The 27,071-nt window shown below is 41.0% G+C and overlaps 1 protein-coding gene across 8 annotated transcripts in view; it reads left to right on the top strand.

Moving 5' to 3' along the window:
* The window catches only part of MCC (MCC regulator of WNT signaling pathway), a 161,848-nt gene extending 134,995 nt beyond the window's left edge, over positions 1-26,853 (top strand). For 7 of the 8 annotated variants that reach the window (XM_064140136.1, XM_064140139.1, XM_064140138.1 and 4 more), the window contains 5 exons: positions 9,708-9,942; positions 14,823-15,029; positions 15,943-16,037; positions 26,042-26,164; positions 26,591-26,853. In XM_064140136.1, coding sequence (XP_063996206.1) covers positions 9,708-9,942; positions 14,823-15,029; positions 15,943-16,037; positions 26,042-26,164; positions 26,591-26,771 — 841 coding nt within the window. In that variant the 3' untranslated portion in view covers positions 26,772-26,853. Of the gene's footprint in view, positions 1-1,116; positions 1,727-9,707; positions 9,943-14,822; positions 15,030-15,942; positions 16,038-26,041; positions 26,165-26,590 lie in introns of those variants that run through there. The other variant, XM_064140141.1, reaches the window with a different exon arrangement.
* Positions 26,854-27,071: the final 218 nt, after the last annotated feature.

Below are 27,071 nucleotides of genomic sequence, written 5' to 3'. Positions count from 1 at the left end.
GCATGTTTCTGCCATCAGGAAAAGATGCCCACTTCCTGTAAGGCAATTCTGGGCCAGGAGACAAATTCCACTTAGACATCAGCAATCATGTGCTTCACTGTGGATACTTCTGTGTGGCCAGTTCAGTGAGAACATGAACAAGTGGGATGGTCAACCTACTTCAGCTCTTTCAAAGAGAGTCAGGGAATCGCAGAGTGGCAGAAACAGAGGCAGCAATGCCAGAAAAGTAACTGTCACTTCTTCAGCTCCCCAGAGTAATTGCAATTATTCTAACAATTGCAATTTCTCTCACTACAACACCAATCATTGTGCACACCCCACATGCCATGTTCAGCATTAGGGGTGCCCTGCCTCCAGCCAGGAGGAGGAAAGAGATAGTGAAGAAAACCAAATCTATTGGAAGGTATTCATTAGGTGGCCTGGCAGTTCAAAAGTTCAGAAATACAGGGCTTTAGTTGACACAGATGCTCAGTGTACTTTATTGCCATCCAATTGCAAAGGAACAGAGTCTATCACTATTTCTGGAATCACTGGTGGATCTCAGGAGTTTACTAAGTTGCAGGCTAAGTTTACCTGGTAAAGAGTGGAAGAAACATACTATTGTAACTGGTCCTGATGTGCCTTGCATTCTGGGAATTGACTTTTTGAGACAAGGTTGTTTCAAAGATCCTGAAGGTCACAAACGGGCTTTTGGAATAGCATCTGTAGAGATTGAGGATGGTAAATTGAAATTGTCCATTAGACCTGAACTTTCTGATGAATCTGCAGTTGTGGGACATCACGACATAGAAGATCTGGAAGTGCCAATTGCTACTCAAACTGTACACCACAGGCACTACAGATATAACTGTGACTCCTTGTTGCCCATTCGTCAACTGGAAAGTCAGGCTGTCATCAAGAAAGCTCATTCGCCTTTCAACAGTTTGGTCTGGCCTGTGTGCAAGCTTAACAGAAACTGGTGACTGACAGTAGATTTTCATGCCCTCAACGAGGTGACTCCACCCATGAGTGCAGCTGTGCCAGACTTGCTGGAACTCCAGTACGAGCTGGAATCGAAGGAGGCTAAATGGTATGCTACCACAGACATTGCTAATGCTTTCTTCTCTATTCCCATAGCAAAGGATTGCAGGCCTCAGTTTGCATTCACCTGGAGATGAATCCAGTACCAGTTCAACCGTTTGCCTCAGGAGTGGAAACACTGTTCAATGTTCTGTCACTTCGTGATCCACAATGCATTGGAGAAGTTACAGCTCCAGACCACATACTATTCATTGATGACATCATTGTGTGGGTCCAGACTGCTAAGGAAGTCTTCAAGAAAGGTAACAAAATCATTGACATTCTGTTACAAGCAGGTTTTGCCATCAAGAGGGACAAGGTCAAAGGATCTGCCAGAGAAATTCAGTTTCTGGGAATGTGGTGTCAGAATAGTCACTGTTACATTCCACAGGATGTGATAAACAAAATCTCCACCATGACATTTCCCACAAATAAGAAGGACACTCTATCTTTCTTGTATGCAATGGGATTTTGGAGACTACACATTGCTGGATTCAGTCAAATTGTCAACCCTCTGCATGACGTGACTCTCAAATGGAACAATTTTGAGTGGAGACTTGAACAATAACCAGCCTTTGATCAGATAAAGCAAGAAGTAGTCCATGCAGTGGGCTTGGAACCTGTTCAAACTGGTCCAGATATTAAAAACATTCTGTATACGTCTGCCAGTGACAATAGTCCAGCTTGGAGTCTTTGGCAGAGAGCTCCAAATGAGACATGTGGTCATCCACTCAGTTTCTGGGGTCACAGCTGCAGCAGTTCAGTGATTTGATGCAGCAAATTCCACCCCAACAGAGAAAGAGATACTAGCAGCCTATGAAGGAGTGAAAGCAGCTTCTGAAGTGATTGGAACTGAGTCACAATTGCTTTTAGCTCCTAGACTGCCAGTTCTTAACTGGATGTTCAAAGGCAAAGGTTCATCACTGCATCATGCCACAGATGCAACCTGGTCTAAATGGATGGCTTTGATAACCCAACGAGCACCAATGGGTAATCTTGATCGACCTGGTCTGGTGGAGGTGATCACCAACTGGCCGGAAAGCACAGACTGTACAAAACCTCGAGAGGAGAAAAATAATTCATGGTGTATGAAGCACGTCCTTATGGTGATCTCTCTGATCAGGAAAAGAACTATGCTTTGTTCACAGATGGTTCCTGTCATCTTGGTGGGAACAAGCGGAGATGGAAGTCAGCAGTCTGGAGTCCTACCAGGAGAGTTAGTGAAGTAGGAGATGGAGAAGGAGAATCCAGTCAGTTCGCTGAGGTAAAAGCTGTCCAACTTGCTCTTGATGTGGCTGAATGTGAAAATTGGCCTATCCTTTACCTCTACACTGAATCATGGATGGTAGGCAGTGCTCTATGGGGCTGGTTAAAAGACTGGAAAAATAATGGTTGGCAGAGGAAAGGAAAGCCTATTTGGTGTGCTGATCTATGGCAGGACATTGATGCACAACTGGAGAGAATTCCAGTGAAGGTGCGGCATCTAGATGCACACATGCCTAAGAGCAGAGCCACTGAGGAACACCAACACAACCAACAAGCAGACCAAGCTGCTAAGATTTCTCAAGTTGATACCAACTCTGATCTTGACCTTCATTGGAAACACCAACGTGAACTGTTCTTAGCTAGGTGGGCCCATGACTCATCTGGACATCAAGGCAGAGATGCAACATACCAATGGGCACGTGATAGGTCAATTGACTTATCCATGGATGCTATCACCCAAGTCATCCATGACTATGACATTTGTGCTGCTATTAAGCAGGCTAAGCGAATCAAGCCCTTATGGTATGGAGAGAGATGGTCAAAGTACAAGTATGGTGAAGCTTGGCAGATTGACTACATCACTTTACCTTGATCTTGTTCTGGCAAGCAGTGTGTGCTAGCGATGGTAGAGGCCAGCACCGGATGACTGGAAACCTATCCAGTTCCACATGCTACTGCAAGTAACACAATTCTTGGTTTGGAGAGACAAATCATATGGAGACATGGAACTCCAGAGAAAATCGAGTCAGACAATGGCACTCATTTCAAGAACAATCTTGTGAAAGACTGGGCCAAAGAGCACAATATTGAGTGGATCTACCACATATCTTACTATGCTTCAGCTTCAGGGAAGATTGAGCACTACAACGGTTTGCTGAAAACCACCCTAAAAGCTATGGGAGGTGGAACTCTGAAAAAACTGGGACAAACACTTAGCACAAGCAACCTGGTTGGTAAAGAGCAGAGGTTCAGTAAACAGAGCAGGACCTGCACAATCAGATTTGGTCCAAACAGTAGATGGTGATAAAGTTTCTGCTGTACATGAGAAGAATCTGTTAGGGAGAACTGTTTCTCCCTTGGGAGAAGGGAAACCTGTCAAAGGAGTGGTGTCTGCTGAAGGTCCTAGTCATACCTACTGGGTAATGCAAGAGAATGGTGAAATCCAGCGTATTCCACAGAGAAATCTGACTTTAGCCAAGAGAGTTTAAATTCAGAATGTACTGTACAAGCTGTTAGGAGTTTTTCTGTTCTAGGTACTATTGGCGTCCAATGAAATAATCTACGAGAGAATCCGCAGTACGTGAGCATGAACACAACATCACCTGGGAGTCCCTGTTCTTGTCTCTTCTATGAGGAGACAAACTGCTGTTTTCTGAGCTTTTGAATCACCTACATCTAAGATAGCTCTAATGAAGTGTGAACTGGACTTGTGATATTCATTAGTGTAAATATTGTTTTAGATTAGATCAGATAGTTCTCAGCAATACTCTAAGTGAAATAGGGGTGGATTGTGCTAGTTTGAAACTAGCTATAATGTTTTGGTGAAAAGAACTATATTACAGGCTGTGAAAGGGAAACAACGGTGATGTCTACTTCCCTCATAGGCTTGCTGAGATGTATAAGAAGCAGAGTGTAAATATAGATAAGGGCTCTCTGTCTAGGCTGTGGGCCACATTTTTCTCTCTCTAACCTAACCTGCCATCTCTCTGATTAGTCTACCTGCTCCCTACCCGCCCTGGCCAACCCTCCATTCTTCCTTGGGCACAAGGCAAAGTCTGCGGTAAGGTAGAGAGAGATGAGAGAAGGTGGAAAGCTGGTTGGGAGGCCCTCTTGGGGACTCAGGTTTCTGGTAGGGGTGTTGTGTTTCTATATTACCTTTTACCTTGTATATTTCTGTATATAACTATATATATAGTAAATATTTTCTTGTGTATTGTGCTAAGCTGTAAATATAAAGCTTCATTCAATTTCCAGAGCCAGCTGAGTCTACTCTGGGTGATTTCCAAAGTTGGGGGGGGGGGGGGGGTGGGTAACACTCAAACCATCACCAACCATTTGTAAGATAGAAGCAATTTAATAATGATAATAAGCACAAGCGATAGACTGTGTGAAAGCAAAAGCAGAGAGACATGTTAATTTCTATTTCCAATCAGCAGGACAATGATCAGTCTTGGGAAGCTGGGCACTCCACGTGTGGTAGTTCCTCTGGAGAACAGCTGGCATGGACAATTCTCCCCAAACTTCCTTCTTTCAATTCGTTCTTATATCTGAACTGACTTCATATGTCATGGAATATCACTTTGACCTATTTGGATCCGCTGGCTGAGCTATGTCCCCTCAAGCTCTTGGGGTAGAGAAATGTTGGAAAAGCACAGTCTGGGTGCTCAGCTTAACTCTCTCACAGAGAGAGTGATTTGCCATTGGAATGGGCTGCCCAGGGAGGTGGTGGAGTCACAATCCCTGAAAGTGTTCAGAAAAAGACTGGATGAAGCACTTAGTGCCATGGTGTAGCTGATTGAATAGGGCTGGGTGATAGGTTGGACTGGATGATCTTGGAAGTCTCTTCCAATCTGGTTGATTCTGTGATTCCAGTAGCCAAAACACTTGTGTTATTAATACAGCTACAGCACTGGAAAAACACATCTCTGGAAAGATGCCTTGAGGAGAATTAACCCCAGCTCAGGCCAAACCCAGTACAGCCCACATGACTAATGAGTGCTGTGTGAGCCACCTTTTGAGGGCTGCTGCACTGGTATTAAAACATTTTTACATTATGAGATTCCAATTTACTCCAAATCTGCTAGACTGTTGTTTTGTCATAGCTTGTTTAGTGCTACAGGCATTTTAGTTGCAGATATGTACTGCTGCACTTTGAAACCAGCTGAATAAAGAGGTAGTGGGAATGACAAAAACTCCTTTGCAGAGACTTCTGACAAATGAGAATTCTCCTTGCTGTTCAAAATCCTGTAGAATAGGGACTTACAATGGAATTGTTGACCCATCTTAAGCTTTGGCATTTCATATGAGATTCTGAATATCAAGTCCCTGAACATACTACTGAGAATAAATGCTTGGTAAGCTACTAGTGACAAGTGGTTAAAGACTGTAGAAGAGAGCAAATTAAAAAAAAAAAAAAAAAAAAGAAATCTAGTGAAAGAACATCACAAGGGGTGTTACTGGTGAAGTGAATATAAATTATGGCAAAAATCTTAATTTGTTTGGCTGACCATAGCACAATAATGTTGGCAATTCATTATTTGAAAACAGAAATATATCTGCAGTGTATTTGGAAGGTGTAATTATTTTAAGGGGCAGAAGCTAACTATAGAACATATGCTACCAATAAGGTTTGACTGATTACACCTTAAAAAGGAAACAAAAGACTTCTCACATTGCAACACTGACTGAAAACAATGGATCATAATTGTTGCAGTGCTAGTAAGCCCAGCCTTACATCTGTGGGGAAAATTGTGGCCTCTCATATGCAAAGAGGTCAGCCCATGTATTCTGTGTGTCAAATGCATTCTTTAAAGTGTAAGATTGAATGAGTTGTTTCAGCCAGTTTTGCTGATTTTGTTCTGACAGCATAATTTTAGTTCTATCAACTTTGGTATATCTGACACCATTTGCTGAATCGCACATTTATTTATTTATTGACTCTCTTTTTAAGACATGAGCTGGGTTTATGGACAAAGTTTTGTTCTGTACAGAAGTTACTCACACAGAAGCACTGCTGGAAACCTCATTCTTACCCATCCATTGCATTTTATACAAACACTTGCATGCAAACACACATATGTCAAGTAAAACTGAACGCTATACTACACTGTCATGGAAGGTGGCAGTGCCCTTTTGCAGGCCCCATTTGTGCACAGGATCGTGGCTCACATGAAGGCCAAGCTATCGCAAAATCAAAACAATATTTCTATCTGTTGTCCCAGCAACTACAGGGCCTCTGAGAAGATTTCTCCCCCAGAGGGGCAGAAAGGGTAAACATAGGCTATGTTTTGGGACAAAGACCTTGGTTCCCATCGCCCAGTGAACATCTGATGGGGGCTGACCCCTGGGTGGTCCTACAGGTTGTTTTTGGTAATAATTGTCCAATTGTATGAATTGATTATAATTTTGTACCAATCTGTAAAATTAACGTAAAATCACCTGAACTGGCTAAACACACCTCTTTTAAACACTATAAAAATGCTGCATTAGCCTTAATTGAGAGCCTTTCGTCCTCTTGCTCTCCTTCTGAATGATACCCTGCCTGCATACGCATTCGCACCGCAGCATTGAATTTACAGCCAGTTCGGGACGGCACGAACTCGGCAGCACCCGATCCTCGTTAGCCTCAGAAAGCCAGCGCTCAGCTCAGCCCAGAATCGCAGAGGCTTGGACAACACGCCTGAAATTCATAATGCTCTGAAACTCTTCTGAACTGCATTTGGACAGTGAGTAACTGACAAACTCATTATTTAGAGACTGAATAATCTCTCAAGACTTGAATGAACACTCTTAAAATCTCAGACTCTCTTCATTTTTACCATTCTGTATTTTAATCTGCAACCGCGAACCAAGAACTTACGTGGGATAGTTATAAATAAGTTTGGGGAAGGGGATTTCTAGTGTTTAGTAATAAATCATTTAAACTTTCTTTTTTATAAGTCGACCTCGTATGTTATTCCCCAAAACTCCCCTAAACTCCGTTCCATAACATACACCAGCCTGCATATTTTCCACAGGCTGTACACAAAACTTAATTTAACATTATTCAGCACGATATCATTGTAAAAGACTCAAGGGATGAAGTAAGTGATAAGATTTCTTGTTGCTTGTACTATATACTACAGCAGAGAAAATGAGCAGGTTAATGCTGTATTCCCTCCAGGTGTAATGAAATTGTGATCCCTTCTCTATTCTTACCTACATGTTTGAGAATTTAGAAATTGTGCATCATTTGCAAAAATTTAATGTGTTTTTTGGCTGGGTGCATGGTATTACATATGCAGTCTGTTTTCTTTTGTCCTGGTCGCTGTTAGAAGTGAGAGCACTATCTGAAATTCAGGATTATGTGGTCAGCAGCTGTGGGCCCTTAAGCAGAAGAGCAATGGACTAGCATTATGGCTGTGGACAGCTTTATGGTGGGACTTTAGGGGGAAACTCCCAGAGCTGTGTTGTGGGAGTTCAGAAACTGGTGGATTTTTGGTATCTCATCACACAGCCTCATTTTCACAACAGTCCAAAGTGGGCTTTGTCTCCCAGCTCTCTGCAGCCCTTTCTGCTTCCAAGTCTTTTGGGTGGGGATGTGTTGTTACCTAAATGTGTAACATGTGAGGGTAGAGGGAAAGTTCTTGGTTTTTTGCGTGCTGTTTGAGACAGTTTCTGTCTTTGTTTGTGTGCTGTTTGAGACAGTTTCTGTGTTTGTTTGTGTGCTGTTTGAGGCAGTTTCCTTGCTAAGCTACCCTCACCTTCTTTAAGGAAAAAAAAAAGGCACCTTGATAGCAATTCATCAGAGCCAACTCATCTGCAGACAGGCAGGCAGCTAGGCAACCAGGACTGAAGTAAAAGCAGTCTGAGTATCACTGGCAACAACTCAGACTGCCTTCCTCAGTTTGGACTATTCTCCCCTAAAATATATGTGCACAGTCATGGGTCTTTAAGGGCCAAAATCTGTGAATATTCAGTGAATGTGAGGTCAGTCTGACACAACAGTAGATTTAACATTTTTGCTCAGGTTTCATTCCCAGCACGACAGCTAGGTTTTTCTTTCCTTTGCTTGTGAAAACTGAGATGAGCTGTTTGTGTCCAAAGACTTGAAGCCTTTGTAGCCTTTAAAAGATGTTCTTCCTCCAACAGCAAATGTTTTCTGTTTAATACAGAAAAGATGTGCAGTTGCTATCTTTGGGTGCTAAGAAAATTCATAACATTACTTAAGTACACAATTAAGTATTTCTCACATTGTCTAACCCTGTAATTTTTATATCAGTATCTACTTCTGAGAACATCTTTAAGATTATCTATTGAAGAACTAAGTATGAACAAAAATTTGTTTCATTCTGAAACAAACTGGTTTCTATATGATGTAAGTAGTAGGTGTCTGACTTCATTGTAGATGGAAATCAATGACAACAAAAGCAAAGACCAGTTTACACTTGTAAATATGACACGGGAAGGAATAGTGGAAAATGAACAGAACTGTAGTAAAGATCTGTAGTGCAATATTTCATGAGAGATCTTTGCAGAACTGCCAATTCTTATCTCCTCCAATGCTGCATGCTTGTAGTTTGTAGAAAAGATTAGCAATTATTTTAGGCACCTAAAAATCAATGTAGCTTTAGCTGAAGTGGAACCAACAGAGAGAGAAAAATTAAGCCTGTCTTTAAAGGCTTCCTGGTTTTCATATGCAAATATATTTCAGAACATCATCTTGAGTCACAGCATGTAGCGGGTGGGGCTTTTTTCATCCTAAAAAATGTTCAACAGCAGTGCAATTTGATACAGAAAGTGATTTATTCCTCTGAGATCATCTAGCATTCCAGACAAGCAGAGATAATGGATAACTTATCCCTCACCGAGCAGCTGATTACAGGACCTCAGAAGACAGCAAGCAGCTTTGACTGAGGTTATAGAAACAACATGACTTTTTTTTTTTCCTTTTTGTGTGTTTGCAACTGTATTCAGCCCTGGACTGCAACGGCTGTATCAATCTCAGCCCCCTGCATTGGTGGCATGTGTGTAGGTGGGTAAGTAGCACTGAGTCATCCTTGTTCTAAGACATTAGTTCTCCCTTTCTGCAATATCTGTGATATTCATGAGGCAGACTAATGGTCCCCCACATTTATTTTGTGCTTGTAGGTAGTTCTGCCAAGTCTGATTATGACTTTTTATTAAAAATCGTGCTAACTTGATTTTAAAACCTTCTTTCCGTGAAGGAATGTCAGTATACTAAGGAATACACTTTAACATGAACTGAAACATGCCTGACTTCTGCTGGTAAAATTCTGCTCAAGTTGATTCCTACAAACACCCTCTAAAATTACCCGAGGTGGTAACTGGTCTTGCCGTGACCAGAGACAAATGAGGTCTGAACTGATTATTTTTCCTTAGCAAATGCCTCTTCACAAAGAACATGAAAATTCAGTGACTGAGCACAGGAAGAAGCTTACTGTTGGTTTGGAGAGACTTTGTCACATGGTTCAATTTTCTCATGCAGCTTAGAGAATTAATTTCTTTTCTGGATTTGTCACACTCTTCTGCATCTTGTGAACATTGCAACATTCAGCCCACACATGAGTGTCCTCTCTCTGAACTTTTAGGTAAGATGTGTTTGATGTTAAAGTGTAGATTTTTTTTCATACATTTTTAAATGTCATTCTTTCTCTTTCCAGTACTACCAGCTCGACTGCAAGCAGCTGTGACACAGAATTTACTAAAGAGGATGAGCAGCGGCTGAAGGATTATATCCAGCAGTTGAAAAATGACAGGGCAGCAGTAAAACTGACAATGCTGGAGCTGGAGAGCATCCACATTGATCCCCTTAGTTATGATATTAAACCTCGTGGAGACAGCCAGAGGCTAGACCTGGAAAATGCAGTCTTGATGCAAGAACTTATGGCAATGAAGGTATTTTATTTATATCCAGCAGACTTAACTGCACTGCTGACAGTGCTCATGTGCTGCAAAATGTGATCAATCACACACGTGGAGGACTTTGTTATGATCACTGTGTAGTAAAGGATATCTTTATTGAACAAATAATCAGGGCTGAAAATCCAGTAGGCAGAGGGATAGAGGGCAGTGCTTTAACAGTGACAAGTTACGTATATTTGGAATTAGATGAAGACTTCACCTGGGGTTCTAAAATTGGAATGCTTTTCTTGACAAACCAGATGCTCTCTCTAAGAGGTAATGGCATCTAAGTTGCATGAGAGTGACCAAAAATCATGATACAGCACTTCCCAAGAGGCAGTTCATTATTTTGCTTACAGGGTTGCAAATGTGCATCTTAAATATTTGTGAACTGAAGCAGAATGAATTCTCCTTTTAATACTGCCATGGGAGAAAGAACAGTCTGTCAGAAGCTGTCATCCCTGATGCTCTCCAATGGCTGGTCACAAGTCCAGAGCTGTTCTAGGCACCATGTTACAGTCTGTAGTTTGGATCAGAGCCCAAGCACAGAATGTGTTATGTAGTAGGTAACAGGTTTTCAGACAAAACTCTGGTTCCTCAGGCATCGTTTATGTGTCCAATTCTAAAGATGTGCTTTAGAAAAACTGTCCTTTAATGACCAGCTTACATAATTTTAAATCTGGCCACTGTGTTGGCTTTGGGAGAGGTAAACTAAGATACAGAAGCATATTAAAGACACTACTAATGCATGTCTGTGTTTAGAAATTGTCTGGTTTTGGTTCAGTTTAAATAAGTTTCATTTCTTCATGTCAGCAAGTCAAAATTTAGTCAACTTAATGGCAGATATGGATATGTTAGATGATTGTGCCATGTGGGACAGCAAATCTTAATAGTCATGTAATCCTACAGCTGTAGAATCTTTATCAGATATGCTACTTCTGGCTAACTGGTAGCTTAGTAATGGCAAATAGGTTCTTGGTGATGCTGCTATTTTATGATGACAAATACAATAATGTGTTCAATATTTGCAGCTCAGAAAAATAGATTGCCAGTTAGAAAATTTAAAGTTAGAATACATTAATTAGAATATATTGTGGCTGGCACCAACATATTTGTCACAATTAAAGCACACAAGATGTACTGGAAGATATTTGTAGGTAATTAGAAGTATATTTCAGATACCACAACCTCTTTTCTTTTTTGTCCAAATATTCCCTCTAAATTGACAGGTAAAGGCAAACTGCAGATCTAGATTTCATGATTAGTGCCCTTGCTTTCCCCCTTGCATTCCCTGACCTGGCAGGAGCACCAGCAGTTGCATATCGTAGTTCCTGGCAGAGTTTTCAGCGCTGGTGATCCTTTTGTAAATAATCATCTGACTTGATTTTGCTGTATGATTTCCATTCATAACTTCTGGTTTGACTTAATGCAGATTTTCACTGCAGAAATCTTTCTTCTTCTTGGTTGGTTTGTGTGTAGTGAATACTGGAATGGACATGTATTTTACATACCTTAAGTCTTTTCTGGTATGAAGAAACTGACAATACTTTTAGTTGCTATAATTTTCTGTATTTTCCTGGAATTCACAACTGCAGGAAACCCCTAAGTTTGTGAATGGGATATAGTGAAAAATACAAGTTTGCCAAAGCTGGGAATGGATTTGTTGCTTAAGTGTTCTCCTTCTACAGAAACTGATAAATCTTCCCCTTCTTCAGTGCAGAAAGCACTACAAAAGGCACAGATACAGTCTGTATGCTTTGATCCCAAGAGAATGTGCTACCTTAATTATATCCATGATTGGTCTTCAGATCTGCATGTTGTTGTGCCCCAGTTAGCAAGAAGATTACTTCTGATGAGTGTAAATTATTTTTTGGTTTACAGCCTTTCTGCATTTCAAAGGATTTAATCTAGATAAGAAGACTCAGCTTTCTACACTGATTATTTTTCCTCTTTTGTGTGAAGATGGTAGTAGTATTGCTTGTAATGTGCTCTGATATCAGACCATAGAAAACATTAAGGATCCTGATATCAATCTTTGTTATAGCATTTTGTTCTCTTTTAGTTGTATGCAGTTAAATACAATTAACTAGAGCATCGCTTTTATCTGCTCTGATATTTATTTACTTCTGAAGGCTGGTATATTCCACTTCATGTACCATGATCTTCCTGGATTCTAATGCCTTTTAGAAGTTTATGCCATGTAAGAGTCCTTGCTGTTTTATTCTTCTGACTTGACCACATCCAACATGAATTTTAATTTAGGGATGCTGTGGTGTTTCTGATTATATTGAATCAGAAGTGTTTGTTATTCAAGCTTTTGCCAAAATTCACAATTACTGTGTGACTATAAGTACAAAATATTCTTCAATATTAAATTGGTTAGTCCTGAAATAACTGCTACATTTGGTGCTTGAACCTTGTGAGTTTGCTTGAATTGTATAAGTCTTCTTCAGTCAACAGGAAGAGTGACCACTTACTCCCTGCTCCCTCTGAAGAAGCAGATAGGTTAAACTGTAAAATATTTCACCAGCATCCTGGAACTGGAAAAGAAAAGAAAAAAATATAATAAATATTAGAAGGTCTTTGAAGTGAAATTTAGAAACTATCCTTGGAAAACATTTTCATGGAAAAAATTGCTGTTTAGTTAGAGGCTAATTAACTCTCTAGGTAAACCTGAGCTACTTAAATTTTCCCTCATGAGATGCTACTCTAGCAGTCCTGCCTCATAGATTTTATGTGTCCATACCAGAATCCTCAGTTGTAGTCTTCATTTTTGACTTCAGTCTTTCCATTCCTTTCTGATCCTTCCCTAGGAGTATCTGTAAGACAATGGCTGGCAGTTCTTTTCCCCTTTCTCTTTGATTCTCTGCTTTAGAGTCACATGGTCTTGACATGGGAAAACTGTAACACATGACAGGGTTTTTTTTTGGAGTCTATGATATATCTTCTGGCACAAGATGCAAACTATGTGATGATCTAAGCTTGCTGTCCTCATAAATAAGGAAGGTGACTGCTGATCTTCAGATATGTTCTGAGCTAGTACAAACATTCAATCTTTAAGTTAAAACTTCTAAGTGATGGAGAAAGTCAGTTCCAGAGATTCATTGTTACAGTGGTCAAATTCAACTTTTTCTTTCAGGAAGTAAATGTCCCTTATTTCTAGGCTGAATTTGCATAGCTTCAACTTCCAGCCTGGATTGATCTTGTCATGACTGGCCCACATAGATAACTTTCTGTTGAGAGCATCATCTGTTCACATAAGTGCCGAAGTACTCTGATCAAATTACTTCCCAGCCTTTGCTAAGTAGGCTAAGTAGAGTATAGGTTTAAAACAGAGATTTAAAAAGGTAAACACATACACTTAAGTATACCAGAAAATCCAGCTCAACACCTACATAAATGTTTCTCCATCATTACTTATTATTTCCATTTTTACTAGTGACAAAGGAAACTAATGTTATATTTGCCTAACAACTACATTTCTGTAAACCATATTGAATGAAACTGTGCTTTTAACCTTCAGTTTGCGAACAAGTAGATTAATTAATCAATTGAACGCTCATACAAACCTTCCAAGCCCTGGGGTTTTTAGGCTATGGATTTTATTTTTGTATAGTTGGTATGATTCTAAAAAAGCCAATGAGTACCTGTGATTACTACATGCTGGTTGTAACTGTGCTACACCTGTGTGCTCTGCTTACACTTAATTCAGACAGTAATTTTTGGCAGGAATGTAGATTCTCCTCTACAGAAGAAATCGATCTAAATATCTACCAAGATTTGTTTGTATAACCTTTGTTTTAAATGGATTACTTTTGAAGGTTAAGGTAAGGTAGCTTCTGGTATTTTCATGACTAGAATATGTTGGGTTTTTGTTTTTGTTTTTGTGTTAATTATAAATAGTATTTTCTTCCTGGAGTGGACATAAGACAAGAAACTCCTATCCTTCTGACATTTTTATTAGTGAATAAGTCTAGAACTCAACTGTAATACAGAAAATGGCTGCATGAACTCTGTCATGAAGTGACCTAGGCATGATGAGCTCAACAGTGAGAACATAATTATGCATAAATTCTTAGTTTGTTTTGACAGTCTTTTGTTTATTTTATGGTAATTTTTTAACATATAATCTAAATCACGTATTAGGTCTGTTCTCTCTAAATGTTTTGTGGATACTTAGTTCAGAAACTAAATTGGCATTTTGTTGAAGAAGCCTTTCTGAAGTGTTAAATTCAGAGAGGTTCAGGATACCCATTAGCTGCTTTTACTGGGAGACTGGGAGCAAGTGCTGAACGAGAAGGCACTGCACCCATACCTTGTTCTTACACTTACGTCTAGCTACTGTCAGAGTAGATGTTAAAGGAGAGTTCTGTCTCTAAATAGCAGTGATTGTGTTAGGTCCTGAATATCAGAGTGGCAGAAGAACTAATATACAAGAGCTTGTTCTCAGGGTTGAGTTTCCTTTAATGAAGTACCATTGTGCATCCTCTGTGGATCCTATTAATGGAAGAATATAAGTGAGTGCAATTTTGTCAACCTCCAGTTGACTATAGTTGGGATTTTGGCCATCTAGAGAAGGGAAATTAAAAATGGGCATCCAATGGTGCCATACCTCATTGCACTTCTTGACTATCTCATTTGACCAAATGAGTGTTATAAGGCAGGAATGTGTGATCTTTGTTTGCTCACCTAGTCTTTCAAATTTATTCTATTGCAATGGGTGGTCTTTTGACAAACATGCTATGCTATGCTAAGAAGCCTTCTGGATGCTGATAGTGTTCTCTGTGGAAAGTAAAGGGGTCAAAACTTTATTTAAGCTCATCTTCCCTTAGATGTATAGTCCCTACATCATGATGATAGTGTTTCTTCAACAGGAGGAAATGGCAGAACTCAAGGCACAGCTATACCTGCTAGAGAAAGAGAAGAAGGCATTGGAATTAAAACTGAGTACTAGAGAGGCCCAGGAGCAGGCCTACCTCATCCATATTGAGCACTTGAAATCTGAAATGGAAGAACAAAAAGAGCAAAGAATGAGGTCTCTCAGTTCAGCCAGCAGCGGAAGCAAAGACAAACTGAGCAAGGTCAGGAGTCCAACAAGTTTCCAAAATAAGTATAAACCTGATTTATTATAGCTCTCCCAATAGCAAACTTCACCATGTTAATCATTCTTTTACTTCTTCTATGTGTATTTCTTCTTCTCCTTTCTCCACTGCTTAGCTGGTTCTTTGCATGCTTCAACTTATAAGGACTTTGCAGAATTACTGTAAAACCTGGGCTAAAATAAGGTCATTTTGTGGAGGAGGACAACAAAGCCATTCTTGACAAATGTACAAGTTACTGTGGTTGAACATGTTGTGTCTTGCCTGTTGGTCCTCACTGGAAACAGTTGAAATGAGTCTAAGCAAAACATCATTCTTCCCTTACTACGAATATAAAAAATGAAAAATTCTATGAAACATTTACAGCATTGTAATGACAGTGTCTTTTTCCAAGACAATTTGTAATTATTTGAAAATTAAGACATTTCCCTTCTTGCTATAATGCAGAATAAATAAAATTCTACATTCACATTAACAATTTGCACAAAGAGATAGTGATACCTGGAAAAACTATGGTCATGTTATTTTAGTGCTGTGTCTTCCAGAAAGCTCAGAATATGTAGACATAGCTACACCCTAGCCATATCTGTCTTGCTAGTTTCTGGAAAAGAATCATCTAAATCATTTGATCCAGTCCTGCTTGTTTTGGGTGTGGTGTTAAAAGCAATATAAGGCACCTGCAGTTACACATACTATAGCAGAGTTCTGCAAATCAGTGAGCTGTGGTTGTTAATCCGTTAGTCCAAGTGTATGTTGATACACTGCCATGTTATTGTGACATTGTGATTTTTATTTCACTTCCATTTTAAATGTAGCTGTAAACTAAGGTTTGCTGAGTTTTTCCATTAAGATGGTAAGTAAATTGAAATTAAGATGGCCTTTCCTCATTTGTCAGGAATGCAGTGATGGAACAGCACCACCATTAACACTAGCTGAGCTGAGACCATATGAGAGTGAACTGACTGCTGAACTGACAAACACACTCAGGCGGTAAGCATCTTCATTCACCAGAAACATCAACTGTGCCATAGGTCCTGGGTGAAGTTTAGTTCTGAGTCTTCACTCTTACTTTTGAGTGATTTTAAGAATGATCACAGGTTTTTCCTGTGAGAGGGAAAAGGATCAAAGTTCTTTTAAATTCTCCCTCTCTTTTACTGTTGTTCTTCAGCTGACGTAAGTCTTCCCATGGTGCTCAGCTCCATTCTCTTTAAGCTTCTCTAAAACTCAGATTAACTGTATACCTAAGAAACCCTCAGAATGTCATGAATATCCATATTCAGGCAAGAATATATGGCATAGCTTGCTTGATGGCATGTAGAATGCCTTTATTGAAGACAGGGTTTGGAGTGTGATCTTTGGTTAAGAAGCTTGGTCACAGAGTTGAACTTGAATTTGAGTCATGGGAGTGGAGGGAATTGTGGAGATTTTGATGACTCATATGCTGTATTTCATCTCCTGAGTATGTAAATAGAGCCACAGTTCAATTACAGATGGTGCTGATGTGTGATTAGCTTTCCAATGGCAGAGAAAATTGATGTCTTGACAAACTGCTTTTATCAACATCCAGATTTTAAGCCAAAGCTTTCAATACAGTTATACATTAACTAGGTATTTGTTTGTGCAGCAGTTTCTGCTGCACCAGCTGTGTGATAAACTTTGTGATAAACTTATTAACTGTTTTGATAGTTATTTCAATATTTCTTCCACATGCATATCTAATATGTAATCTTGTTATTGTATTTAGAGCCTGTTCAAAATCCTACTAAGATTTTTACCAGGAGAATGTGTTTTGCTTTTCTGTTTTCTTCACCCTCTTTTCTTTAATGGTAGAATGTCCTCTTAAACAGCTATGGCTTTTCATTCCTGAAGTGCTTTTTCCATAGGCACAGCTTGTGTGCCTAGGAACACTTAAGCCTTAAAGGCATTATGTGAAAATGTATGATCTTTACCACTGCGAATCAATGTATCTCATACCATTTGCCTAACAGTCTCGAAACTGCTGACTATGTAGTTTGCTTGATGCAGAAAGCAAAACTCTGTGATTAAATTCTGCAGTCACAAAATGAGGTTTGCTGACAACACAGAATAAAAAACTTTGCTTTAAGCCTTAAACTGATTGTCATGGATTTCCAGACAGGGGCCTAGCAAGTATAGTTTGTCAGGCAGAATTGGGGAGGAAAAATAATAACATTAAACTGTACTTGTATTCTGGAGTGAAGATTATCTATGTAATGGAAATACAGCTGTACCAAATGTGACTGCTACTGCCAGTGGAACTCAAGCACAATTCCCAAAGGCTGTGTGGACAGGATATTTTTCTCCCTAATCAGTGTACCAGCCAAATTAGGCTGAATGCTTAGTGTCCTTATACTGAAGTCTCTCTGAAAGTCAGTAGGAAGTTTACCTAGCATATGGACTAAGTTTACTGCAATGTGTTAACCACTGCTAAGCTAAAAAGTACTAGCATCATCAGCTGTTTTTTCTCAATTATGTTAGTTTATTTCTGTTTTCTCATTATCATATCCTTTAAGTGATGATACACAGCTGTGAAGCATTTGAAAGCCAGAGACTTGCATGGATTGTAGTAATTGAAAATTTGAGGCATCTCTATTTTCTCTGCCATTGGAATGAGCTGCCCAGGAAGGTAGTGGAGTCACTGTCCCTGGAAGTGTTAAAAAAAATACTGGAGGAGGCACGTAGGGCCATAGTCTAGGGCTGGGTGATAGGTTGGACTGGGTGATCTTGCAGGTCTCTTCTAACATGGTTGATTCTGTGATTCTTTATCACTGACCAGTCTTCCCTTGACTGCCCAAGCATTCAGGAGGCATAGCCTGTGTCTGGAAACACTCAACCTCCTACCCCCTCCAAAGATTCCCGATAGACAAATCTTCTTACCAGAAGAGAAATGATTACTGGTGATTTAAAGGGCTGATTTCTCAAAAGCACTGTGGGTAGCTTTTTTTCTATATGCATCACAGATAAATTTATTTTATCTTTTTCTCTATTTTTGACATGTAATAGGTAGTTCTCCATAGCACTGTGTGGGAATTTGAACCATTGAGCTTCTGTGCACTTGAATGTAATCATCACAGGGATTTCCAAATGACTCTAGGTCTGAAGAGCTTCCAGGTTGGGCTGGCAAAATTCAGTGGGAGGTGTGAGCAGCAAGTGTGGCAGGCACACTGCTGAATCCTTCCTGGTCTCTGCTCCCTTTTTGCTGCAAATCTGTTATTTCCTGGACCACACTTTTACTGTCTCCCCACTGCTGGTGATGTAACACATGCCCATGGTTCTGACTGTTTTTTAAATTAGTTCTAAGCATCTGAAAATCCTTTTAAAAACAGTACAGTGTCTTACACAAGAAAAATCTTTTTAAAAGCATTCTGCATATTCTCTGTGATCAGAAAAGACTAGTTTTGCAAGAGTAGGAGGCAGCATGGGTCTTTTCCAGCCCACTGGTGCCTGAGGATGTAAGACCCAAAGATGTGGCATTCAAAAATGGCAATTTTTAAGACTCCTTTGTTGCCTCTTTAAAAATTTCTTCTCTATGTTAGTTGTTTTCCTTAGAAGGCCAACGCAGATCAGTGAGGCAGGCATGCATTCAAACTGGCCTGGGAATTGGATAACAATTTGACATGTTAGTTTAAGCTGCTGATGAAAAGAGAATTAGTGCATTCCTTTTAAATGTCCAACTGTTATCTCCTGTGAGAAGGAGTCAAATGCCTAGAAAAAACAATCGTGTCACCCTGTTCAGGTAGAACTGGAAGTGGAGAGAGGAGTGAGGGAACACATCAAGCTTAAAACAACAGGAGAATATTAGGAAATTGCCTGGAAGGAAAGTGTGTGGTGGAAAGTGTGTATCACAGCTTCAAAGTGGGGACCATACAGAAAGCTGGAGGCCATACAGAAGGTGCATCTCCTCCCTCCCTTCCCCAAATGCCACAAGACTGGGAGTTAGCCTTCATGATTACCTACACCAGGAAACCTTGGCCTCTTTCCCCCTAGGCTGGCTGCCTGGCTGCTGCATTAGGGTTCTATGTATGTGGAGCTCAGAGCAATGCTGAACTGAAGGTAAAGATGCTGCTCTGACAGAGGAGACAGAATTTGAAGGGGTCTGCTCATGGCAGGCAGTGCTCCCTGATGTTTATGGCAAGATGTAATATAATCAGGTCCTCAAAGCCCAGCTCCTTTGTCTATCTGTGGGAAACTTTCTTACCTCTTGATATAGGAAGACCTCATTATTCCTCTTCTGCTTCACATTTGGCAAGAGCTGTGGTTGCTCTTGACTCCAGGGAAGAGGGGCAATAGCTTGTGCTCCCTCAAGATGGGGAGTTGGTTGGGTAAATTCTACGCAAGAGGCAAAATCAGCTTCCTCCCCAAGGATCACTGCTGGGATGAGTCCTGTTCAATATCTTTATTGATATTGAGTCCAGCATCAGTATGTTTGCAGATGACACCAAGCTAGGAGCAGGTGTGGATCTCTTGGAGGGTAGGAGAGCCCTTCAGAGGGACCTTGACAGGCTGGATGGGTGGGCAGAGGCCAATGGGATGAGATTCAACAAGGCAAGTGCAGGGTTCTGCACTTTGGACACGACAATCCCAAGCAGCGCTACAGGCTGGGGACAGAGTGGCTGGAAAGCAGCCAGGAAGAAAGGGACCTGGGGGTACTGGTAGATAGTAAGCTGAACATGAGCCAGAAGTGTGCTCAGGTGGCCAGGAGAGCCAATGGCATCCTGGCCTGTATGAGGAACAGTGTGGCCAGTAGGACAAGGGAGGTTATTCTTCCCCTGTACTCAGCACTGGTCAGGCCACACCTTGAGTCCTGTGTCCAGTTCTGGGCTCTTCAATTAAAGAGAGATATCAGATACTGGAACGTGTCCAGAGAAGGGTGATGAAGCTGGTGAGAAGCCTGGAACACAAGCCCTATGAGGAAAGGATGAGGGAGCTGGGGTTGTTTGGCCTGGAGAAGAGGAGGCTCAGGGGTGACCTCATTGCTGTCTACAACTACCTGAAAGTAGTTTGTAGCCAGGTGGGGGTTGGTCTCTTCTGTCAGGCAACCAGCAACAGAACATGGGGACCCAGTCTCAAGTTGTGCCGGGGGAGGTATAAGCTGGATGTTAGCAGAAAGTTCTTGACAGTTCTTGGGACATTTCAACACATGGAATCAAACCCTCCATTGCTTTCCCTTAAAGTGGGAGTAGACACTAGTAAGTGCTGTTTTCACTGACTTCAAGACATAAAGAAAAGCCAAAAGAATTGTAAGGATCTTGTCAGTTTGTATGTTTTACTGGCATTAATGTCAATTTGGGGCATCTACAGATTTTAAGGACTAGCCACTGTTACCTGTTTCACTAGAAGGTCATGGAACTACCCTCTAAAAATTGTTTAACTAGCCTGTGGAGGCTCAGGGTGCTTACCATTCTGATGACTTTGTATCATTGGCAAGCAGAAAGACAAGGATGTTACAGGCCAAATGTAAAGACATACCTCTTGATGTTTAGCAGAGTTTGGACTGAACATGACTCTGTTGCAAGGCATAAGTGCAAAAACAGAGGAAAGGTGATGTAATAGTTTTATCAAGTAACAGTCACCACAGCAACTTAACTTTAGCATGCATAACAAGATTATCTAAATCTTTCCACTATGTTTCTTTTCCATGCAGCTTTTGTTACAGCAGGCGTGTTAAGGACTTCAGTGTCAATAAATCTGTGGCCCTGCAGGGTTCTTTCACAGTATCACAGAATCACAGAATTAGTGAGGCTGGAATAGACCTCTGAGATCATCAAGTCTAACCTATGACCTAACACTGCTATGTTGACAAGAACATCTCACTAGGTGCCACATCCAGTCTTCCCTTAAACACTTTCAGGAATGGCAATTCCACTACCTCCCTGGGCAGTCCATTCCAATGTCTAATTACCCTTTCTGTGATGAAGTGCTTCCTAAAATCCAATCTAAATCTCCCCTGGTGCAGCTTCAGGCCATGCCCTCTCATCTTGTCACAAATTGACTGGGAGAAGAGCCCAACACCCACCTTACTACAACTTTCCTTCAGGTAGTAGTAGAGTGTGATAAGGTCTCCCCTGAGTCTCCTCCAAGCTAAACAACCCCAGCTTTCTTAGCCTCTCCTTATAAGATTTTCCCTCTAGTCTCTTCATTAGTCTCATCATTCTCCTCTGGATCCACTCCAGCACCTCAATATTTTCATGGAAGTGAGGGGTCCAGAACTGCACACAGTACTCAAGGTGAGGCCTCACCAGTGCCAAGTACAGGGGCAGAATTTCATCCCTAGTGCTGCTGGCCACACTATTCCTGATACGAGCCAAGATGCCATTGGCCTTCTGTGCCACTTGGGCATGCTGCTGGCTCATGCTCAGCCGGCTGTCAACCAGCACTCCCAGGTCCCTCTCTGCCAGGCCACTCTCCAGCTGCTTATCCCCCCATCTGTAGCACTGCATGGGGTTATTGAGGACAAAGTGTAGGACCCTGTACTTGGCTTTGTTAAACCTCAGAACCACAGGCCTCAGGCCATCAGCCCAGCCTGTCCAGGTCTTTTTGAAGTGTCTTCCTACCCTCCAGCAGATCGACACTCCCCCTCAACTTGGTGTCATCCACAAATTTACTAAGAGTAGAATCAATGACCTCATCCAGCTCATGGATAAAGATAGTGAATAGAACTGGGCCTGATACTGATCCCTGGGGGACATCACTGGTCACTAGACACCAACTGAATGCGGCACCATTTGCAACCACTCCCTGTGCCTGGTCATCCAGACAGTTTTTAATCCGGCAAAGAGTGCACCTGTCCAAGCCATGGGCTGACAGCTTTTCCAGGAAGATGCTGTGGGAGCCTGTTGTTGTGGAGGCAGGGAATTAATGTGGCTGAGTAAGGAATTATAAAAATAGAACTATTTTATTTTCCTGAAAACCCCACCCCCAAACTACATACAAAACTCATTTAGGTTTATTTACAGGTTCTAATTTGATTGGGAATTCTTCAAATGATGTTATGGACAAATTTAGAGGTTTAGGAAGTCAGGAAATGGAAAAGGCTAAGCGATAAACTTAACCCCACTAAACTATAAACAGCTTTACCCCACTATCAATCAGGCTGAGCAGAGAATTAAGGGAACAGCCAGCTTTACTCATAGAGGTGAGATAGGTATTTGGCAATGATCACTTGCTGGATTTCTCTGCTGCTTGACTGCCTTCTGAAGCTGCAAGGAATACCCAATAGTCTGGATCCACACAGCAAAAGCCCAGGGTGAGTGGCAAAGCCGCTAAACTCATAAATGTCTTGAGACATGGCTTCCACAAGACAGGGATTCATGGAAGCAACACTCACTGCCTCAGCAGCAGGAGAGAACCAAACTGCTAGGATCTCCCCAGTTTGGAATGGCAGCCAGCAAATTGGCTGTGATATGGTGTGAGAGCAGCTGGGTTCAGCTGCCACTGGCAGCTCTCAAATGGACCCCAGGACTTGACAAACTTGCCAGTTTGCACAGAATGGTGCAAAAGTGGGGAGAACCACCCAGTGTAAAACCAAGAGCTGTCCAAAAGGTAGGACCCATTAAAAAGCCGGGACAGTCCAAAACAGGAATTCTGTCATGTCAGGTACCTGTCCTGTCAAGAACTCTGTCAAGGTGGAAACTCTTTCAAGATAGGAACCCCCTTGCACCTTCTCTCTTGCTCTATTTATGCTTTTCTAGACAAAGTGTCCATTTGCCAGTTTATACTGGGCACAAAAACCCAGCCAACCAGCAGCCTGATTCCAGTACAGACTTCCACACAGGTCAGCACATGTGTGGAAATGTGCCTTCTCCTGTTCCCCCTTCAAGCCTGCAACTGGCAGGGGGGAAACAGTTTTCGGTCTGCCTTCACCTCCCCATTCAATCCTGTGGTGGGGGGACAAGAAAGGAATTTAGAGTGTCCCGGAACAACCGTGTCAAAGGCTTTATCGAACTCTAGGTAGACCACATCCACAGCCCTCCCCTCATCTGTCAGGCAGGTCACCCCATCATAGAATGAGATCAGATTGGTTAGGCAAGGCCTTTGCTTCCTAAACCCATGTTGGCAGGGTCTGATCCCCTGGTTGTCTTGTACATTCCATGTCATGGCACTCAGGATGAGCTGCTTCATGACCTTTCCAGGCACTGAGGTTGGGCTGACAGGCATGTAGTTCTCCAGCTCCTCCTTTCAGCCCTTGTTGTGGATGGGCATCACATTGGCCAATGTCCAGTCATCTGGGACCTCCCCAGTTAGCCAGAACCAGTGATAAATGGAGAGCAGCTTAACCAGCTCTTGTGTCAGTTCCCTAAGAACCCTAAGTTGAATATGGACCTATTGACTTGTTAGGATCTGAGTGGCACGGCAGGTCATTAATGACATCCTCATGGATTACAGGAGAGATATTCTGATCTCCATCCTGTCTATGAACCCAGGAGCCCAGTTCCCTTAAAGGTATCCAATCTTTTGTTTAAGACTGAGACAAAGAAGCTGTTAAGTACCTCAATCTTTCCCTTGTATTCCATTACTATGTTCCCCTCTTCAAATAAGAAATGGAGATTTTCCCTGGGCCTCCTTTTGTTATTAATGTATTTATAAAAATCCTTTTTATTATCCTTAACAGAATTGGTCAGATTAAGTTCTAACTTAGCTTTTCCACAGGACTGTGTGCACCGTTTCCACAACTATACCTTATCTTGCACATAATGTTAAATCAGCCTCATGTGATTCTGGTTTCTCTCCCCATCTAAATACTGTGAATATTTATTCCACTGGACTTCGTCTTCATGCTGGGTCACAAGGGCTGGGCACAGTGCTACTGAGCCTTCACCAGAGCCTCTGGCTGTGATGTCCCAACAAGCATCAGATTTACCCTACTCTATCCCATCCTATCATTAGTGTCACACACATATTAGATAACAGGTCTGCCCTATAGAATCATGGAATGGTTTAGATTGAAAGGGACTTCAAAAATCATCCAGTTCCAACCCCCTGCCCAGGTCTAATCTCTTCTTGTTTTTCTTCTATGCAAGTAAAAACTGGATCCCCCCTCCCCCCCTATTCTTTGCAAAATGCACATTTTGACCTTAGACTATGGTGAGTCTTTCTGTCTGCTTAAAGGGTGGATGACAGTGAACTTTCAATTGCTAAAGATCACATAATCTGCAAACTGACAGTATGTTATTTCAGTGAAGGGACACATAAAGAATATCAATGATTCTTCATCAACAAGGGGCCCTTTTTAATTTGGCCAGTAAACCAGCAGTGTGGTGGGATAAACTGCTAACTTGGAATATTTCCCCAACTGGCTTTCTGAAAGCCCTTCTGTTGCTGAGGCCAGGCACAGTGAAATGTGCCACATGTGCTGTCCTTGTCTTTTGTTAGAAAACGCTGCCATTGCCAGGCCAGCCTCATAACTGCAGGCTGGTGAGCATCCATGTGATCTGTGGATTGCTGGGGAAGGTTTCACTAACTTTAGGATATGCATTCCTGTGGCGGCTTTGTTGGGAGCCAATGGTCATCTTGTTATTGAGGTGAAATCTTGTTTATTCAGCAGCACCACTACAAAACCAGGAGGGACAAGCAAATCAATGCAAGGCTGTTCTAGGCAGCAAGGCACAGATAGACATCTCTACATATTGACAGTTGACATCTCTATATATTGACAGTTCTCAACTCCAAGGTTCAAGACTGCAAAATCCAAGTTTGTCCCAGTTTATCCTAGGACCATGTAATTTTTTTTTCTTCCTTTTTTTTCCCTTTTTTTTTTTTTTTTTTTTTTTTTTTTTTTTTTAATTTCTGGTATTTTTCTTCCTGGTCTGTCTGTTCAGTGAGGATGGGTCATGGAGAAAGGCTCCTGATGCCATTCTTGCACAAGAATGGGACAGTCTTACATCTGTATGAGAGCAGGCTGATGACAGCCATCTACTCTGCATCAGGGACTTCCTTGGAAGGAAGCATCTGCCTCATGCCACATGCTTGCCTGCACTGGGAATTGCTTTTTAATGTCAGCTTAAACTCCAAGCCATAATGCTTAATTCTTCCCAGACTTTCTGCCTTGTTCACTTTCTCTTACAGTGATACCTGTAATGTAAAAGTAGTTTTGCCTTTTGGCACGTTCCATGTAATTAGGTTTTGTTTAATAATTGGTAGGTAAGTGTTGGTAACTATATCAGCATTTTAAACCTCACTACTATGACTTAATCAAAATTAAAAAAGAAGTACCTCAAAGAAGAAAATGGCTGTGTTCTCTCTTCTGTATTTCTTGTGCTTGCCCTTTCCTCTCTGTACTCCACTCTTCTTCTTTTCTGCAATACATACTAGTATAAATTATTCAAGTCAATTTCAGACAGTAACTTAAATGAATGGAATTGCTCCAAGGCTAGTGAGACAGTGGAAGAGGTTGCTCAGAGAAGTGTAGATGTGTCATCCCTGAAAATAGCCAAGTTCAGGTGGGAGGTACTCTGAGCAACCTTATCTAGTTAAAGATGTCCTTGCTCATTGCAGAAGGGGTTTGAACTAGATGACCTTTAAGGGTCCCTTCCAACCCAAACTATTCTATGCTTATATAGTGATTTTAAAACAAAAAGAAATTTGTTTATGAAATCATCTTTAGTAGTAATCCTAGTATGCTATTTTGAATTAAGATTTGTATGTGATTGCCATGATGTTTTATTTCCTTGGTAGTTTTCTTTGCTGTCTCATTCAAGGCATGTACATCGCACATGCCAAATATTCCTACATTTGTATAGATTAGTGTGATTTAATACATACAAGACCATGACCCACTAGAGTTCCTTTTTGTATCCTGCATCTCTTATCCTAGATTCTGAAGTGGTCAATGTTATAAAAAATTCAATCTGTACTACCAAGGGAAGTATTTCCAGCCTGTCAGCCCAGCAAAGGACAGCTATCCAAGCACTTACAAGCTGGCGTTATTTCTGTTTTGAAAATATTTTTTCCCCTTTTTTTCTTTTTTCATGATCAAGGGAGAAGAAACTGAAAGCCAGAGTGCAAGAATTAGTGAGTGCTTTGGAGAGGCTCACAAAGAGCAGTGAAATCAGACATCAGCAGTCTGCAGAATTTGTTAATGACCTTAAAAGGGCAAACAGGTAAAATATATACCAACAAATGGATACACAATTGATTCCTTTTTCCATTTTCTCATAATGCACTGTAATTCTCCCACTACCTTGAAAAAGCAGTTTCTGGAACCTGACTCATGAACAGTGCTTAGTCAATTCATCATCAACAACAAAGAGCTCACTGTCTCTTTGCACCATGTTTTAAAATGTTTTCAGTAACTGTTTTACTGGTAATGGTGAATATATGCCCCTGAAGAAGATAGAGAGATCAGTATTACTCTAAGTTTAGATAATGTTGAAACTAATGTGTTCTAAAGCACTAGTAAATGTTATGAAGATGATCAGTACCCAAAGTTTGGAACTCCCTGACTGGGGTTTTAAGGTAGATTTTTCTAGCACCTGCTATGGACAAACCCATTTGAATGATATTGTATTGTCTTGTATTTCTAACAGCAACTTGGTAGCTGCTTATGAAAAAGCAAAGAAAAAGCATCAAAATAAGCTGAGGAAACTAGAATCACAAATGATGGCCATGGTGGAGAGACATGAAACACAAGTAAGGATGCTCAAACAAAGAATAGCTTTACTGGAAGAGGAGAACTCTAGACCACACACCAATGAAACATCGCTTTAAATGCGATGCTCAGTGCCATTACAAATTTCTGTCTTGTGAAGGCTTTTAGGTAACCTCAAACATTAAAATCTGTCATTGCTGACATACTTTAAGCATATTCTCTGTGATCCCAGAGAGGTGCTGTGGGGATAATATAAATGTTAACCTTAAGGACTGGGGATCCCAGAGATATGCCATGGGGATATTGTGTTAACCTTAGAGTCTGATTCATAATGTAAAATGGCAGTGCCTAAATCATAATTATGTACATTGTCTGTACAGTTTTTGCTTCCATTTCATGTATGTCCCATGGGTGACAGT

This window comes from Pogoniulus pusillus, chromosome Z (assembly GCF_015220805.1).
Source record: "Pogoniulus pusillus isolate bPogPus1 chromosome Z, bPogPus1.pri, whole genome shotgun sequence".
Lineage (NCBI taxonomy): Eukaryota > Metazoa > Chordata > Aves > Piciformes > Lybiidae > Pogoniulus > Pogoniulus pusillus.
Note: the sequence above shows the minus strand (reverse complement) of the source record. Positions and strands in the feature narration are given on the sequence as shown.